A 16,632-nucleotide genomic window follows, 5' to 3' on the forward strand; every position below is an offset into this window, starting at 1 on the left:
CAAATCAAGGATCCCTCAGATCCAGTCCTCGTCGTCGTCCAAGTCCGCCCAGTTTGTCTCCCCGGCGCGGTACGTCATGTCGGAGAGGTACTTCTTCTCGCCCTCGGGCGTCGTGACCACGAGCTCCGGAAGGCCCTTGGCACGATCCGCGGCGGCGGCGAATGGGTCCGGGCTGTCCAGCAGCTGCCATGTGCACTTGTGTCCCAGGGGCTCGCCCTTGGCCTCCCAGTAGGCCGCCTGCCGCTTGTTCTTTTCGGCGATCGGGTTGAAGAGGTGGCAGAAGGCGCCGTGCGCGCAGCCGCAGTTACTGACCTCGACGCCGCCGTCGGCCGTCTGGAAGCCAACTTCCTCGTGGAAGTGCCACCAGTGGTGCTCGAAGCCCGCGTCCTCGTAGATCTCGTCGAGGGTTCTGGTCGGGCAGGGCGGGGCCCAGAAGTCGTCTTCGTAGACGTGGATGAATGACTCCCTAGAAGTGGGAGCGGTGTGCGTGTCCGTGGCGGTGATATCGGCCGACGGACCTTCATCGGCAGCCTCGGTGGGCTCTGCAACAGGGGAAGAGGCAATGTCTTCACCATCAAAGATCGTCTCCTCCTCGGTATTGCTTTCGTTATCCTCGCCAACAGGATCCTTGGCGGAGGGAGAAGTTGGCTCAGCATCCAGGTTCCAGTCATCGTCCTTGAAGATGTTGAAGTAGTCGGCATCGGTATCTTCCGTGCCGACAGACGTGGCGGAGGAGGCACTCGACTCGTCGCTATCGCTATCGTAGGTGCGCTCCGTGATGGGCTCCGACGTCATCGTGCCAGAGAAGGAAACGGCCGAGGGGCTGTCAGGTAGAGCATTGCTCTCCGTCGAGTAGGCTCGGATGGCTTCGACCGGAGGAGTCGAACCTCCAGGGCGGATGGTGATGGTAAGGGTCTGATCCACGGTCGGGCCAGCGGGAGTGGCATCGGCATCAGAAGTGCCATCGGAAGAGACAGCAGAGCAGGGAGTGGTAGGGATGGTGGAGGAGGGAGAGGCAGACGCAGCAGAAGCGGTCCGATCCGTCTTCTTGCTGGTATCGCGACGCCGGTTCTGAACCAACGAGGAGATCTTGTTCCAGTATCGCTGGACGAGGTGCTCGCGGCGGACTGGCTTCGGCATGGTGGCGGCGATATTGGCGGTGCTTAGGGCCAAGCTCGGGCGCGACATGATCTCGGTGATGCTGGCCTTGGCGCCGAGAAGCTGCTTGGAGTCGCTCTTGTCGTCGACGACGACCCGGATCTGGGCGATGTCGGCAACGCCATCGTCAATACCAAGCTTTTGGAGGGCGAAGCGGAAGAACTTGACGGTCTGCATCTTGTCGGTGTTGATGATGATACTTCGGTAGTACGAAGTGGGAATCGCTGGATCGAAAAGAACCTCTGCTCTGCAAAGGTAGAGAAAGATGGGAGATGGAGTACTTCGGGTTGTGTGATTATGCGATAAATACGCTCGAAGATGTCAACTCGGTGATCTCTTTCTTGATTGAAAAGGAGACAAAGGCCTTGTTCAACGATGATGTTGTCGAGACAAAGAAGAGGAGACAGTCAGGTTCAGACTTTGGGAGAAGGATCGAGTTGCTGGGAAACAAGAGAATGGTGGGGAACAAAGAACAATGGAATTTCGCGGGCAGGTAAATTTAATTTACCGTAGATGCCCCGAGGTGAATGGTGAATTGGTGTTGAGTGAATAGGAGGGTGCCCTGAATCAAGCGCAAGTGAAGTCAGGGTCAAGTGAATCACCACCCAAGCGTTGCCAGTTGACGAGAATGATGCCCGCGAGCTGCAGACCTTGCAGCGCGCACGAAACGAGATCTGGTTTCCAGGCTTTCTCTGCGTTAACCAAGTAAAGCCGGGATGATGAATGATGATGGGGTGTGAACTTGCAAGAGTGATATGCTGAATATATAGTACTGTGAGATCACAGCTCTGGTGTTGGTCCCGAAGTTTGGCAGAAAGTCTGATCTTGGAACCAGGTCTGCAGTGTCGTTTATAAGCTTTTCGTAATAGCCAACTTCCACAATAGCATTTGAAAGACGCTGCCAAGCTCTATTGTTTGAGAAACCAGTGCTGGGGTGGAACCCATGAATCGATGCCGATAGAACTATCAGGAAGGTGAGGAAAGTCAATGGAAGCCGAGAATGCCAAAGGGAGGCCCGAAGTATTGTGTCGTGGTGAGCGTGTGGTTCACTGACATCAACAAGCCAATGCAGGACACTGGCAGGCAGGTATCCCATACGGATATCGAAGGAATCACTCTTAGGATCAAAGATGGAGCTGCAATGTTTTAATAGTTCCAAAGTGCGGCCATTTACTATTTTGCGGTTCGATGAGCTGGTTTCCAAACCGGAAGTTCCTCTCGCTACCAGTAAAAGCCGTAACGGTTCCCAGACTAGCCAACATTTAACCCGCTCGGCCACACCTTGTCACTGAAGGCCTTTCATTGCGTCCCTGAAGAACATGGCGATGTACTTTCCATCGGGAGGACCCTGGCTCTCGGCCTTGCGCTCTTGCTCGGGGATGTACTTTGTCACGTCGCCAGGATACACCTTGTACCAAGGGATCTCCCTGCCAACCGCCTTGTGCACGATCTCCTTAAGCTCCTTGTACTCTTCATCTGGGATGCCACCGCCGCAGGTGACGGCGCGAGGAATCCGTCGCTCAGACTCGGGGCGCTGAAGATTGCTGCCTACTCCGGAAGACGTAGGGATGCAGCTGGTATCGCCGGTCAAGATCCGGGGAAGCTCCGACTTTGCCGTGTCAAACTCACAGACCATGTGAACCACTGGAACCCCGGGTGTATTAGTAACTTCACAACGCAGAAAGCATGGAACACCAGATCAGGGAGGGCAGATAAGACCCACAGTCATACTCGGGCTCAAGGCCGTCGGCGACAGCCTGACCAGTAGGTGGGTGTCGGCCGTAGCAGGCGATTGGAATACCAGAAGATGCCATGGTTTCGTAAAATATGGAGAAGACGTTGGATGTGTGTTTGATACAGCTGCATCGGTTCGAGAAAGAGACAGGGAAGCTCCAGCTTTTAAACCCGTGTCTTCTAAGTTCAATAGCGCGGCAGCCACAGACACGGTGTTGGTCGAGCAGAGTTTGGTGACGTCGAAGGTTGGCGGGATTCACGTGTTGCCTTTGTGCACAGCACCCCGCACTCATGGCAGCACAGCCAACGGCAATGTCACTGCTTTGACTACCACGACAAATATCGCACATAGACAGCAGCAAGCGTCCAAGTCATTTCTGTCATGTACGACCTTTGGTGGAGAAGACTCTGGATCCCATCCACGGTCCTCGTGACATCCGACCGACCACCGAGATCGGAGTTGGGGTTGGTGGTGACCAGTGGGTGTTGCACCTTATTCTTTCATTGCAGATCTTCTTGAACCCCGGAAACTCTCGGTATCAAGCTCTTGGCAGCACAGTCGCCAGCGCTAATTTGAGATCCCGAATGTCGCCTTCAATGTCATCCAGTTGCCCAGTTTGTCTCTTCATCTTGCTGGTGAAGAGAGTCAATCACACCGTTCAGGGTTGGGGGAAGGTATCCTTACAGGAGAAGAAAGGTCAGTTGGAGCGTACTGAGATACTGGAGTTGATTCTCAACCCTAGCCATTGCCACAACCACTGCAATTTCATAATTAACAGTCTGCACCCAGTTTCTGCCTGAGCACATCTCCAAACTCTGGGAAGTGATCGAGATATTCGGACACAAAAGAGACGGGAACTCACTGTCCTGCCTGCGATACCACCACTGCAGCCGACCATTGACGCTGCCGATGACCTCCTCCATCTTCTGTCGACGAGCCTCCAGATCGGCGAGAATGCTGTCAATCACGTCCTTGATTGGATTGCCCTCCAGCTGGCCATCGGCATACCTGTCTGCTTCATCGAAATAGTCTCTGATCTTTTGTATATGGACTTCTCTGTCTCTCAAGGACATCTTGTAGTCCTCGATCTCGTCTGGAGCATTGTGTGTGATGGCATAGAATGCCGCGAGAAATGAAACAACAGCGAGGGCAAAGGTGAGGATACCGATGACGTTGCCCGTCGTGGACAGAGGACTGTCAGCTGGACCGTCTGCCATCGCAGCGGCCGAAACACGAATGGCAAGGGTAGAAAGAACATGTCTAGAGATGGTTCAGACCGCCACTGGTGAACGCGCCCGACACAACATGCATGAGCCTCCAATGGCTGTAACGGTGGCGCCGCCGGGCGGGGATCATGCGTGACACGTCAGCAAAGTGCCCGTGGCTGCAGCACTTTTCAGCTTCTCCGATCGACTCTTGTGATTGGCCCCGTACCATCAGGCACCCTCGACAGCCGGCATCACCCTGTGAAGAGGCCTCGCACAGTCCCAGACCCCATTTTCAACTCCCTCGATACGAACAACTTCGTCTTGCCTCCTTACTCCCCACGGTTACTCGATCAGTGCTCGTTCAACAGCTTTGGGATGATGTCGTTCTTTGAAGGCTTACAACGACGCAGCATTTGCGTGTCGAGTCCTCACGCAGGAAGCCAGATGGGATTGGGCATTTTCCAGACGCCGAGAGTGGAAGACAATCCGGTTCCGAGAAGACAACGCGTTTTCACGGCGGCTCTGCCCCAGGATATGCAAGATGACGACGAGGACATTGAGCAGAGAACTGGATCCATTGCGGCACTTCGTCTCTACAATGCCCGTTATGCCCCGAAGTGGGCCAGGCCGATGAGAAAGACTTCAGACGGGCTCTATGAATGGGATTTCCTTCTCGCCGCGAAAGGTATGAAGACTTCTAAGCCTCGATCTTGAGTACTCTCCTGTCTTCCTTCAGTCGAATGCCAAACTCAAATGATCTCCTCCAGCGCGTACCGCACTCGCAATTCGACTCTTCGATGTCTCTCCTAGGTCATTCTTCAAGGTCAAGGTCTTTGTTGGGGGCGTGAATACCGCTTCCCCAATGTCTGAGGAGGCCCAGAACTACTATGTTACCCCAGAGCAGGAGTGGATTCACGGGGTGCGTGCTCGCGAGGATCTTGTCCGCCAATTTCAAGTCCTCGAAAAGGACAGTGAGTAGGTTTGTAAGGCTCTTTTTTGATCGCGACTACCTCTGATTTCCTATAGATTTTCTCTAGGCTCAATCGTCCAAGGGCATAATACGAAGGTGATAGAGATCCAGGTCACTGCTCGATCAGAGTAAGTGGTGTTTGTTGTTCGAGGTAGGTGAGTGATTAGATCGGATTACTGATGGTCATGTGTTTGTAGGTCTCATGGCCGGGCGCGTACCGGAAACACTCCAACGTCGGAAACAAAGCAAACCCTCACAGCCCCGACTGGAGGAGAAGATAGGGCCCCATCGAACCAAACACCCTCGTCAGCTGCATCAGCACTCACCGAGACGGTGTCCACTCAAGGATCACCTTCAGTGGCGATCACATCTTCGACTTTGGACGGTTTAGGGCATCTCGATCTTGTAGCGTCCATTCCCGTGGTCATCTCAAAGGGTAGCCATTCCTTCAAACCGTCCGCGAACAATCTGATGCTAGCCAAAAGCATTGTATTGGACAATGTTCAAGGACATGATACGATCCAGACTCTGAAGGATAGAATAATGAAAACGCATGGATTTCCTATTGAGAAGCAGATCCTGATCAGAAAAGGGAAGAGGCTTGAAAACGGTGCGTGTCATCGAGAATTTGACCCAGCATACACCTAACGAGAAATTTGACATGCAGCCGAGATTCTAGACGAGTTTATAGACTCGTCTATCCAGGACAGCAAAGATGCCCAAGTATGTGATGCCACCCAGAGGTTGAAAAAGAAAAGGCAAGCTAACACAATTCAGAAAACCACGGTGCAGTTGATGTTACGTCAAGACGTGCGGGTCGGGATGCAAATCTTCGTCGCTACATTGATGACTGAGATAATTTCACTGCTGGTCGATGAGTCCAATACGATCGATCAAGTAAAGTATAAGATCTGGCAGATGACTGGAATGCCTCCAGACGCGCAAAGACTTATTTTCCGCGGCAAACAACTTGAAGATGGTATGTTACAAGGGGAAACAACACGCCCATACACTCACTGATCCTTCAACAGGGAGAATCTTGAAAGATTACAACATACCGAAGGTAAGCAAGTTTATTGCCTGTAACGCAAAACAGAGGTGCCTAACTCATGTTCTAGGAAGCAGTACTCCATTTGGTCATGCGGCTCAGGGGTGGGGGTGGTCCTGAACTGATTGCACATAGGCAGAGACCCGAGGACGAAACAGAATGCTCTATGGCGATCGGCACCGGTGGACTGATCCGGCAGGGCTTTGCAAAGGATGACTGCCCAGAGAACTGGGAGGAACAATGCACCAGGGTGCTGCGATTCCACATTATCGATCCAGCAAGCTTTGAGGCCGAAACTGGACTAGAGTTGGACGAGAAGAGCCAGGGCGGCGCTGGGCGCCCTGAAGCCTTCGTCCAGAGCGCCAGGGCTGAACTTGTTCAGAGCCCAGAGACGATAAACATCCCCTCCTATGCTATGCTCGATAATGAGCGGAGGGTCCGTGGAGAAGGATTGAGGTTACGAGGGACGGCGGCCCCAGCCACTGATGAGGACGGAGAAACACAGCCAGGAGAGGAACCTCGACACAAAAGTCGGCGCAAGCGAGCTTGGGAATCCTTATGGTGTTGGCGTTGAATATGGTTTATTCCTTGATAACACGGAGCTATTTTTACTTTGCTTCATGCTGTCAAACAGAAGCCGAGATATTGCTAGAACCCAAGCACGAGCTCTCTGATGAAACCCGCCTAGCATCCCTAGGATGGAATTACGTTGTCTTCTGCATGTCGTGCTTGGTGCTGAGCGCTTTAGCCAGCCTGAAGGTGTAAAATGATGCTTTCTTTCTATCCTAAACTTGCACGAAGAAACCTGGAGTGTCCTTTGTGTGGCCCCCCCAGCTAGAAACCCCAAGTTGATGATTCCTAAAAAGGACGCGTGCATATCTAGATCACCCCAATTTCCACATCAAAAACGCCACATTGTCATGCATTAATCCCATTTGACAACTCGAGCCAGAGGTGGCGGACCAGTGTCGGCTCTTATTGGTCATGGTATGATCCTGGCAACCGTGTGACCCCTCACTCTGTTGATTGGAGTGCGTTGGTGCGGCTGAACAGGCTGGGGGACGAGATATATTTTTGGGCTGCGCGACTTCAATTTGTTCCACCCACACATCATGATCTCGTTCCGTATGTCTATTCCGCCATCAACCTCTCAGAACTTCTCCTGCCGTGTTCAGTTCTGTTGTATCCAGTCATCGTCGAGATTCCATGACTGGCGCTCACATCAGCCACTAGCTGAGGGATGGCGGCTATTGCCAGTACAGGCCTGACCGCTCTGTTTGAGCCACAGGGTCAGACAGATGTAGAGTAGGTGCCAATAGTCGTGTCTATAGGCGACAAGTCTGACAAAGGAGCAGCATTGTGTTTGTGCACGGTCTTCAAGGGCATCCGGAGAAGACCTGGCTCCACGAAGGCGCTCCAGAAACCGCCAACCCAACGACCAAGTCGCCTTTCTCCCTCCGGACTCTGTTTAAGCATCGGGGCAGATCACCAGGGAAAGATGTACTGGCCAACTCCCCAAGCCGCAGACAGTCCGTCTGCTGGCCCCGGGACCTCTTGCCGGAGCTTTGCCCAACGTCTCGCATCCTCACATTTGGCTACGACACGGTGGTAACAAAGGCCTACTCCCCGGCTGACAAGGGAAACATATTCTCCCATGCAAAGGATCTGCTCTATGGACTTGACAGAATCAGGCCGCAGGGGCGGAGCATCATCTTCGTGGCGCATTCTCTCGGAGGTATCATTGTCAAAGAGGTAGGTCAATGCTTGGCGTAAACATCACCACAACTTAGCCTGTGCTGAAAGATGGTCAATAGGCGTTAAGGCGGTCTGAATCGTCGACCGAGCCCCTTATCCAAGACATCATCAATTGCACGTCGGCTGTTGTGTTCATGGGTACACCTCATCGAGGCAGCGACGAGCTTGCGTCTATGGCGGATGTTGTAAGGAGTGTTGCGCAGACCGTGCTGAGGATGGATGCAAACCCTGCAATACTTCGGGCTCTAGGTCTTGACAGCCCTGAGCTGGAGCTCTGTCGCGAGTCGTTCCTCACGCAGTGGCGTGTCAGGGATTTCGTCGTCAAGACCTTTCAGGAGTCTCGGGGCATAACAGGTGTGAATATCGGTCCTTTCAACGGAAAGGTAAGTGGCCTTTAAGTCTTCTTTAGGGCACAAGAGGAGCGAGTTGGCTGACCATCTGGACATAACAGGTAGTGCCAGACGTGTCTTCCTCGCTGGATGATCCTAGAGAGCACGCCGAAACCATACCGGCAGACCACATGCACATGTGTCGTTTCAGTGGGCCGAGCGATCCTGGCTTCAGGAAGGTCGGAGTGGAACTTCAAAGGCTTTCCAGAGTTCGACGAGGTAAGTCCTAAGGCCAAAGGATTATTAGTTGGGGATTCTAATCATCTCTAGCTATCGAAAACGGTGCGCAGTAGTCTTTACAAGCCAACAGGGTGTTTTGAGCCCTTACTAAAATACTGCAGAATGTGAAAAGTGCCTTGCATTTCCCGAGCTACTGTTACGGCAGAGGGCCATTGCAAAACCCATGCAAAATACATGTGACTGGTTATTCTCCTCGGATACATATAGATCTTGGTCCAGCCGAGCCATGTCTAGTACTTTAGGCGGGTTCCTGTGGCTGAAAGGCAAGCCTGGGTCAGGAAAATCAACACTAATGAAAGAAGCTGTCAGCAGGATGGAACAGCGTGGGGTTGACCAACCACTCGTCGTGCCATTCTTTTTCAATTCTCGGGGCTCTCCCTTGGAAAAGACCTCAATCGGGATGATGAGAGGCCTCTGTTTTCATCTCTTGAGGCAGGACGAACATCTGAGGAACCAGCTGACGAATCATTACAAGTTGAGATCGGAACTTGGCGGTTGGCAGCCCCAGGAAGAGGAACTCCAGCAGATCGTCATGGCTGGATTTCAAACCCGCAGTTCAGCCTCACGTCGAGTTGTGTTCTTCATCGATGCTTTGGATGAATGCGACGAGAGTAGCGTGAGGCGGACGGTTCACTATCTGGCGACACTCCTCGAAGCTGCTATCAACGCAGATCAAAGACTCGACATCTGCCTGGCGAGTCGACATTACCCTACTATCACCGCTCCGAGAAGCGTGGATATTGTTGTTGAGCACGGCAATGAGCATGACATATCCGAATACATTGCTCGCAGAATTCCGTATTCGGTGATGCCCGACTCCGCATCCGTGGACACCTTACGCGACATGCTACTTCAGAAAGCATCGGGTATTTTTCTATGGGTTGTACTTGTCATCGATATTGTTCTCCGCGACATTGACGAAGGCAAGGCAGGCTATGAGATCGAAAAGTCTCTAGCTGACGTGCCGGAAGATCTCGCGGCACTGTTCACCGACCTCATGAAGACCCTGCGGCTTAAAGAGAGGGCTCAGTCACGGGCGCTAATCTTTTGGGTCCTCCTGGCAACCCAGGCAGTTCCTGCAAGAGGTGTCGAGGCCTTGCAGCTTTTCATGAACGAGAGCTTGCAATCACTCAGTGATGTGCAGCCCGCTTTACAAAGCCTGGAGCAGCGTTCGCTGGTCTGGGATGACAACATCGAACGTGTCAGAAGGATGGTCCGTACCATATCAAGGGGTCTGATTGAGGTTACCGGAGCATCTCAAGTCCAGTTCATCCATGCGACGGTTCGTGAATTCTTCCTGACCGAAGGCCCCGACCTCTTTAAGGCGCACTACTTCGTTCCGATTGGCCACTGCATGATCATCAAGACCTGCCTGCATGCTCTCTGCGTTCTGCAGCACTCCAAAGCGAAACAGAGGGAGCAGCTCGACATCTTCAGCGAGACCTCGCATATCGACTGGCTACAGCTGTACTCGAGGTCCCTCCCCCGGCATGCTGTCGAGGCCAGGAGAGAAGTTAATCTGCCCAATCAACTCATCCACTCTGTCGACAGGGTGTGCTCCATTCTCATGCGAAGACCGATAACCGACCATGCGACCGGCCCTGAAAGAGCTTGCCAAGACATCAACCGCAAAGGTCTTAGTCCTTCTATCTTAGGAGACCGACATCTTGTTGCCTTGTGCGTCGACACTGCCTTACTTTGCAACCAAATCCTGGAAGCATTAGAGTGCGGCCGCGCAGCGCATGAACTCCCAGGAGCGGATCTGGCGCTTTTCGCCACCCTCATAGACAGTTCGCACTGGAAGCTGGGACTGTCACTGCCAGTCGCAGCACAAGAGGATCCATTCGGCTTTCAGATCCGCCAAAGCCAGCAGCGTGACGCAATGATCCGACTGCAACGAGTGATATCCAACGGCGCGCCGGTTATGTCACGAGATAGCGAAGGAAACACCGCTATGCATTTTGCTGCTTGGCTCGGCATGTCAGACTTTATCGACATTCTCTGCGACCACGGCCACGCGCTCGATGTCCAGAACAACTACGAATTGACTCCGCTGCACTTGGCAATTCAGTACGGGCACTTGGACGCTGCTTCGCGTCTCTTAGCTCGCGGGGCCAACCCCTCTGTAGCTGGGCCGCAGGGCTATACGGGCCTTCACTTCAGCCTCGAGTCTTCGAGCAAGCCCATGGTCCATCTGCTGCTGAACTCCGGAGCCTCGGTCTCGGCGCGGGACGCCTTCGGCCGCACGCCACTGCACGCTGGCGCAAAGTACGGCGCGGCGCGAGACGTCCTGACGCTGCTGATCCAAGCCGATGCCGACCCGCTGGCACTGGACTACGACCTGGTCACTCCCGTCATGATCGCTACCTACTACGGGCTCGACTCGTCGAGCTGGTCGGACCCGCGACAGCGCTGGAACGGGCACAAGACTAACTTCACCAAGATGATGGAGTCCCGCATCGGACATCGGCCTCACAGCGCGTTGGATCCTACTCCCGCGTCGCTCTTCAGCCCGCCGCCCCATCCTCCGGATGTCAAGCGACAGTCAGGTCTCTTGGCGGCGCCTGGCGATGGGTGGCCTGTCTCGGATCACCTTCCACTGGGCTTGGATGATGGTACAAACCGCCGCAGGTCCGAGAGTCCTCCGATATTACATGTCCCTCCTTCGGGTTGTATTTGATGGGCATTCCCAACATCGAGAGCAGGTACATACAATTCCAGTGTAAGTGTCAGATTTGGGCCTAGCCAGAAAGCCAAGCAATGTTCGTAGGAGTTGCAGCCACTATGGACATATCTAGCAATCTAATACAAGACGAGGGGATGTCTATCTCCACCAAGCAGCCTTCTACCCCAATTCTACTTGTGACTCTTGACTAAGGGATGAAGCATGACTCTGGCACGGACTCGCTATTAATGGTCAGGCTGATGGGGGTTTAAGGTGGGCATTGGCACTGAAATTTGAGGTCGAACAAATCTCACTCCAGTCTTGATGGGTTCGGCAGGCTCTCAGCCAGCAACGCTTCGAGGGACCACATCTCCTAGCCTCTAATGTATAATGTATGATACAAGTATAGATCATTTGCCATATGCTATGTATATCATATTGGATGGGGAGAACGTTGGGTTTCGCTAGACACTGTGACTGAACCCTGATCGTTTGAATCGTGATAAAGTCTCCTCTAGCCCAGCCCCCGACATTGAAAGCCCACGATCTACCCGCATGGGTTGGCTAAGATGTAATAGCTCAACCACTTCGCATCGTCCTTGCCGACAGTATCGTATACCGAGGCGCACTCCCCGCTCCTCACCTGCCGGGTCCCGGAGCCGGATTTCGTCTTGCAGTCCAGGTCCTCGAAAACCATGATGGAGTAGCCGCAGCGGCCCATGTCGAACTCGAACTGGAGAGCCTTGATGTCGTAGGTGTAGTTGTCGAGGTTGATGCACCCGGTTTTGGACCAGCGGCCGAGGTAGCCGCCTCTCTTCTCGCAGTAGGTGTCTTTGTAGTAGCCGACTGACCAGCGCTCGCTCGTGGCGGCCAGGGCAGCCAGAGGCGCGGCCAGGAGAGCGAGGGTGTAGGTGTGCCAAAGCATGTTTTTTCAGGCGGAGTGAGGAGGAGGGAAGGATGATTGACTATGTGTGCTTCGATGTATTATGATTGCTTGATTGGATCTGCATGTGCTGGATGCTCTCTGCTGCTTGACTCTACAGCTTAATCGGCTGTTCGCCAGCTTCTTATACTTTTTTCCCTCTCTTGAATCGACAAGGAGAAAGTCTGTAGAATGAACAACGGCCCGTTCGCCCGCAGGCATTCTTTCTGAAAATAGTTGTGACTGCATGTAGCTCTAGCTTGAGAGTTGAGATGCTGATCTCAGTGCCCAAGTGGTGCGTGCGACGGTAAACCCCCCCTGCATGCGGAGAAGTCCACCTTCGCCCTGTCGCTCTAGCTATAGAATAGCGGTGACAGCACAGAATGGGAAACCTCACGTTCTGGGGCAGTCTCGCACCTATTCTGCCTCTGCGCGTGGGACTGCCAGACTGCTTTCCCTGCAGTCAGCACAACTAATGCTGGCATTGCTGGCTTGGCTGGCTAGCTGGCAGTCTGGGCACGAACACAGCCATCCTGAACATGCGGATCACCTCCATTCATAGATGTTAGGCCCACTGGGCCGCACCTTGGGGGGATTATTGCTGGCGCATCGAAGCAGTATCGGTCCCGGAACCCTGGCACCTAAGCACACTCTCTCCCCACATCGGTGCCGAAGCCCTGGTTGGGGATATCATTGCGGCTCTAGTTCCGGCGGCTCTGGTCCCGCACAGCGTCTCTACTCGTACAACTAATTCATGGGGGCCAAAAATTGGAAAGAGTTGACCGGGGACAACGACATGCATGGCCCCCAGCGACGTGTAGTGTAGCGAAGATGGCTTGGCATGCTGATCACTCGTCCAGAACCGGGGGGACAGAGGACATTGTGCTCGAGTGAGTTGCTTCACGAGCGGGAGGAACTTCAAGCCACGTTCTCGATTTAAGAAACATCCATGATTATGAAATAACCGGGACGCCTTCTAATCTAAACCATCTATCCCGGATACTACCGCTCTTGATAGACGAACCTGCGAAGGGCCTATGGTTCTGGCCTTGGCCCGCCGATATTGTTGCTATCTAACACTTCAACGCCTATTCCTGTATTGCAGAACTCCACCCCAAGACCCAAGTAGTACCTGCTTATAGTTGCCGTATGGAATCCATCGCCTCGTCAAGAGCAATATTGTTCGGGTCTGCATCTGTGAAGGCTATCCACTGGTCGAAGAGCGCGGCTAATCTGTTGTCACGCTTCGCTGCCGAGACATCCGGAAGCTGTTGCTCGTCTTCCATCTCCAAGACATCTGGCAGACATGGCTTTTGTGTCTGCTTTTCCTCAACGTCAGAGTCGTCCTCGTGTTGCTCATCCATCTCCATCGCCTCATCGGGGGCCACGCTGAGACCGTGAACCTGCAGGTCCTGCAAGAAGCGCTTCCTTGCCAAAGCAAGGTTAGTCACGAGGCCGTGCAATGTTTCGGCCTGGAGGTACTCTGCATCTTGATGTCTTCCACGTTTGAAAACGTTCAAGAATCTCTGATAGAACTCGACCGAGTTCCCATCGCCGGGCTCGTATGCAACCGCTCCTCTCTGGGTCTTGCTCAAGATGCTATCTATTAAGCGAGAGACAAAGATCTTGATTCTCTTTGAGGCACGCACACCGGTGGCACCGACGGCAGGCTCGTACATCTCGAAAGCAATGGCAAAGTCTCCCAGTCGGTCGTGTTTCAAGATCTCGTGTGCCGGAGCAAACCCCAGCAGCTGTCCGTTCAGGACATCCTGAATGGCCTGGTAGCTGTGACTGACATCGGGAGATTCTTTGGAGTAGGCGTCAAGGAGTTGCGCCAGTCTGCGGTCCCGGTTCTTGTCCAGTCGTGGTCCCGAAGAGTTGCGCTTCCGCTCCGCAGGCTTCCCCTGGAGGCGCGGGGACTGCACCGCACGATCACGCTGTGAGGTGCTGTTGCGGCGCGGTTCTTGCTTGCGCCCGATGACCTTCCGGCCCTTGGCTTTGGCCTGTCGTGCTGGGCGTCGCGTCCGGGGCGGCTCGACATCATCGCCCCGTGCTGGGACGAAGCCAGTCTGGACACCGGAAGGATAATGCTCTTCTGCAGCTGGAGATTGGTGGAGCTGCTGTTTGACATCCGAAGATAGGTTCAGCGGAGAGGGGATTTGAGCTGAAGGGTTGGCCAGCGATGAAGCAGGTGGCTGCGCGACGGGCGGGTGTCCTGAGATGTGTGCGCTGTTTGTCGTCGAGTCCTTGCCCTTGACGCGGCGCTTCGGCCGGTGTGCCAGGGAGAACATAGCTACGTGTATGTTCTATGCTGCCTGACGGGTAGATTTGTCGTAGCGATGAAGAGTTGAATTCACATGTCGACCAAGAAGAGCAAAACTACCCAAAGTTGTTGAGCGATCATTCTCGGGCAGGCAGTGAATGAAGCGTTGGAAAATTTTGGGGCACATGTTGCCACCAGCCACAAGCGCTGGAACCATGGTCACGCTTTCAGAGCTAAATTCAACAACCCGAGACCCGATAGCCTAGAAGCAACAAACGTCAGGTCTTCAGTTCTTATCAGGCACCATTTCCACCATTCATTCAATTCTTCGTGTCTTTCAGCAAACGTTCAATCAAACACATTCTGGGCTTTTATCTTCTCTCTGAGCGAATACACCTGTCTCAATGACCGTCAGAATTGCCGGGTGCCAAGCCGGGAGCGCCCTGAACGGCAACGACGCGATCCGACGTTGATGTTGCAATGTCTTACTCCACTTGCACGTCTCCCTCCATCTCCTTCTAGAAGGACGAGATTCATGTTCGCATTCGTGCGGGGGAGGCATGGAGGCACAGGCGTGATCGGTCCTATGTCACCGGACTCACTGTCCAACCTTGGTTTAGCCTCACCACTTTACCCGTCCTGTTCTCCAGGAACGTTTTCATGTTGAGCACACTGTTGGTCGATGGCTGTGGTTACCGGAAGGATCTCGACATGGAACCCGGACGCGAAGTCGACTTGGCGCAAATCCACGCCTGAATAGGGAGCTGAGCATCAGATTGTTGGACCGCCCGCCGTGCCTCCCGTCTGGATAGATATAAGTAGCGAGTATCCATTCCAAGAGTTCCATGGATTTCTTGTGTTCTTTCCTAGGTTGCAGTTCCACATCCTTCTGAGAAACAGCAGCGAACCTCACTATGAAGTATCTCACCGTCATCGCAGTCCCCTTCCTCGCTGGTCAGGCCCTGGCCTCCCTCAACTGCACCGTCGTCTCACCTACCCTCACCAAGCGCTACTGTGAGTGGGATGGATGCCAGGCCTACGAGACCGCAGTTGCGAGCGACATTGTCCATGCTGGATGCCGTGCCGACTGTGATACCAATGAAGAGTGTGTTCATTTGACATCTTCGAACAACACAACATGGGCCTTGATACTAACAACCTGAATGCCCAGCCCATGGTTGAAGCTCTACGATGGTTCATACATCCGAGCTGCCGACAAGGATACTATCAAGGACTGCAGATACCACTGCGTGCCCTTTCCCATCACTGGTGGGTGGCTCTCCCGTTTCAACTATGGAATCAAGAACATCTTGTTGACTGCTCTGGGCTTCAGGTCTCCCACACTGCTACGAGGAAGCAGGCAAGCGTGCGCCGACCAACTGCGCCGATTCTTCCGCGTCGGGCCTGGCAAGCAAGATCCCTGCGCCCCAGACCCTGGGCACCGAGCCTCCACCGTTCTCAGACATCGTGACGAAATGTTCTCTCGGGACTGCTAAACGCACTGCAGCACCTCTTGTTGCTTAAGTGCTCGCGCAAAATGCATCGCACGGCAGCCGGTTGGACTGTTGATGGGGGACAAGATTGCAACCAAGTAGCCCGAAGCAAGTCATTGTGGCAATGTTTCCCTCAAATGACGCACTTTAGTCCAGCGTAGCTATACCTTAAAGAAATGAGCAAGAGATCTTTTAAGTAAAGCATCGCAGCTGAGAGCCAGTGCCAAGAATTGAGATCAGATCTGCAAAACCGTAGCAGGATGAGTGCCGAAAGCGAGATCAACCAGCGGCCATATTCGTGATACCTTTCTTTTTCAATAAATGTAGTTGCGGTTCCACAGATACAACCCACATGCAGGACTCCTCAAGTCGTTGCGAGACTGGACTTGTATACAGGATATGGTTGTTGGAACAAGGTCACAAAAAACTGCATTTCCAGTCTTCCAACCCGTGCTTTGTGTTCTCTTATCAAGCATCCTTCTTTGATCACCCTCTATCATATTTCAGCCTCCTTTATTTCTGCTCAGAGATGGAAGAAACCTCGTTGATCGGAACTTGATCACCAATCTGGACCGTGTGCCCAAGACCATGGTTCTGCATTATGCAGTGGTGGAAGGGAAATATATCCTGCGCTGAGCTTCCCGGGAATCAATTCAAACTGGTGATAAAAGTCTATTATGATTCAGAAAGCGGGTAGTTTCTTCATATCTTATCGTCCTGCCCGGAGATCATCGAAGCGAGAGCTCTCCTATCGCCTACCTTCGCCCCTCACCTTCGCCTCTCACC

At 53.4% G+C, this 16,632-nt stretch overlaps 8 protein-coding genes across 8 annotated transcripts; 3 read left to right on the forward strand and 5 right to left on the reverse strand.

Moving 5' to 3' along the window:
• Positions 1-15: 15 nt before the first annotated feature.
• E0L32_003763 (uncharacterized protein) lies at positions 16-1,335 on the reverse strand (the record flags this gene model as incomplete). Its single annotated transcript, XM_031138099.1, has 1 exon — positions 16-1,335. The coding sequence occupies one exon, from the start codon at positions 1,333-1,335 to the stop codon at positions 16-18; it is 1,320 nt and encodes a 439-aa protein (XP_030998180.1).
• Positions 1,336-2,443: 1,108 nt separating this feature from the next.
• Positions 2,444-2,972, reverse strand: E0L32_003764 (uncharacterized protein; the record flags this gene model as incomplete). The annotated part of the gene is made up of 2 exons (XM_031138100.1): positions 2,444-2,802; positions 2,882-2,972. The coding sequence occupies 2 exons, from the start codon at positions 2,970-2,972 to the stop codon at positions 2,444-2,446; spliced, it is 450 nt and encodes a 149-aa protein (XP_030998181.1).
• A 459-nt stretch (positions 2,973-3,431) lies between these two features.
• On the reverse strand, positions 3,432-4,110 carry E0L32_003765 (uncharacterized protein; the record flags this gene model as incomplete). The annotated part of the gene is made up of 3 exons (XM_031138101.1): positions 3,432-3,525; positions 3,578-3,650; positions 3,756-4,110. The coding sequence occupies 3 exons, from the start codon at positions 4,108-4,110 to the stop codon at positions 3,432-3,434; spliced, it is 522 nt and encodes a 173-aa protein (XP_030998182.1).
• An 88-nt stretch (positions 4,111-4,198) lies between these two features.
• E0L32_003766 (uncharacterized protein) lies at positions 4,199-8,556 on the forward strand (the record flags this gene model as incomplete). The annotated part of the gene is made up of 14 exons (XM_031138102.1): positions 4,199-4,219; positions 4,294-4,786; positions 4,869-5,076; positions 5,128-5,199; positions 5,269-5,681; positions 5,739-5,794; positions 5,849-6,050; positions 6,103-6,134; positions 6,190-6,555; positions 7,408-7,424; positions 7,475-7,871; positions 7,934-8,257; positions 8,326-8,482; positions 8,534-8,556. 14 exons carry the CDS (start codon positions 4,199-4,201, stop codon positions 8,554-8,556), a joined length of 2,781 nt encoding a protein of 926 aa, XP_030998183.1.
• A 347-nt stretch (positions 8,557-8,903) lies between these two features.
• E0L32_003767 (uncharacterized protein) lies at positions 8,904-11,183 on the forward strand (the record flags this gene model as incomplete). Its single annotated transcript, XM_031138103.1, has 1 exon — positions 8,904-11,183. One exon carries the CDS (start codon positions 8,904-8,906, stop codon positions 11,181-11,183), a length of 2,280 nt encoding a protein of 759 aa, XP_030998184.1.
• Positions 11,184-11,715: 532 nt separating this feature from the next.
• On the reverse strand, positions 11,716-12,093 carry E0L32_003768 (uncharacterized protein; the record flags this gene model as incomplete). The annotated part of the gene is made up of 1 exon (XM_031138104.1): positions 11,716-12,093. One exon carries the CDS (start codon positions 12,091-12,093, stop codon positions 11,716-11,718), a length of 378 nt encoding a protein of 125 aa, XP_030998185.1.
• Positions 12,094-13,226: 1,133 nt separating this feature from the next.
• Positions 13,227-14,381, reverse strand: E0L32_003769 (uncharacterized protein; the record flags this gene model as incomplete). The annotated part of the gene is made up of 1 exon (XM_031138105.1): positions 13,227-14,381. One exon carries the CDS (start codon positions 14,379-14,381, stop codon positions 13,227-13,229), a length of 1,155 nt encoding a protein of 384 aa, XP_030998186.1.
• Positions 14,382-15,267: 886 nt separating this feature from the next.
• On the forward strand, positions 15,268-15,877 carry E0L32_003770 (uncharacterized protein; the record flags this gene model as incomplete). The annotated part of the gene is made up of 3 exons (XM_031138107.1): positions 15,268-15,458; positions 15,525-15,622; positions 15,687-15,877. The coding sequence occupies 3 exons, from the start codon at positions 15,268-15,270 to the stop codon at positions 15,875-15,877; spliced, it is 480 nt and encodes a 159-aa protein (XP_030998187.1).
• Between the last annotated feature and the right edge of the window lie 755 nt (positions 15,878-16,632).

Source organism: Thyridium curvatum (assembly GCF_004353045.1).
Source record: "Thyridium curvatum strain D216 chromosome Unknown NODE_17_length_530222_cov_84.051745, whole genome shotgun sequence".
Classification (NCBI taxonomy): domain Eukaryota; kingdom Fungi; phylum Ascomycota; class Sordariomycetes; order Thyridiales; family Thyridiaceae; genus Thyridium; species Thyridium curvatum.